The sequence below is a fragment of the Phalaenopsis equestris genome, unplaced genomic scaffold (genome assembly GCF_001263595.1).
Source record: "Phalaenopsis equestris unplaced genomic scaffold, ASM126359v1 Scaffold189268, whole genome shotgun sequence".
Taxonomy (NCBI): Eukaryota; Viridiplantae; Streptophyta; class Magnoliopsida; order Asparagales; family Orchidaceae; genus Phalaenopsis; species Phalaenopsis equestris.
In genome coordinates this window covers 1-779 of record NW_018209217.1, presented here as the reverse complement: position 1 = coordinate 779, position 779 = coordinate 1, and the positions used below count along the sequence as shown (strand labels likewise).

The window sequence follows — 779 nt, the reverse complement described above, 5'->3', positions numbered from 1 at the left end:
TTTTTTTTTTAAATAATCATATCTTCATTGTTCAGCACCTCCTGCTTCAAACGGCCTTGAACTCTAGTACCAGGCAGCTCCTTCTTCTCTTCCTTCATATCAATCTGAAACTCATCCTTCTCCAATTCCTTGAAACCAGAAAAGAAAAGAATTGAAGCAAACTGAAAAGAAAGTTCAACAAAACAAAGTACCGATACTCCAAATCGGCGAAAAACCAAAACCGATGCAGAAAAAATATCTCACCTGCTCCAGATTTCGAGATGCGGAAGAAGAGTCCTCCATTAAACCTTCCTCAACTCTATTCCCAGCATCACTGACAAAGATTTCTTCCATCATATTATATGACCAATGCGAGTCCAAATCTATTAACAATCCAACGTGGAGAAGCTCTGCAACTGAGAAAAATCCATCCTTTTGAACGCATGCGCCTTAAAGATTCAAACTTTAGCTTAAGAAATCCCTAATAGAACCCTAGGTGGCAGAAATGGATTTTAGAATCCAGAGAGCATGTAGGCAAACGGCCTCCACATTCAGTTGAGCAGGCACGGCAGCGGACGGGATTGAGACGCTGCGAATTTGTGTTTTTATAGGCTGACAATGACGGAGGCAAGGGTCAACCCTATTATTTCAGATAAACTTATTTTTTCTTTGCATTTATACCACCCAAATCTAACACATATTACATTTATACCACCAAAATCATTATATCACATCAAAAAAATTATTATTTAATTTTTAAATGTAATATGAATATTTTCATGTATAAATAATGACCACCG

The 779-nt window shown here is 37.4% G+C and overlaps 1 protein-coding gene across 1 annotated transcript; it reads right to left on the bottom strand.

Moving 5' to 3' along the window:
- Positions 1-38: 38 nt before the first annotated feature.
- Positions 39-607, bottom strand: LOC110034515 (the record flags this gene model as incomplete). Its single annotated transcript, XM_020738769.1, is given in 2 exon segments — positions 39-128; positions 244-607. Coding segments are annotated over 2 exon segments (183 nt in total), but the record flags the coding sequence as incomplete, so codon positions are not given.
- Positions 608-779: the final 172 nt, after the last annotated feature.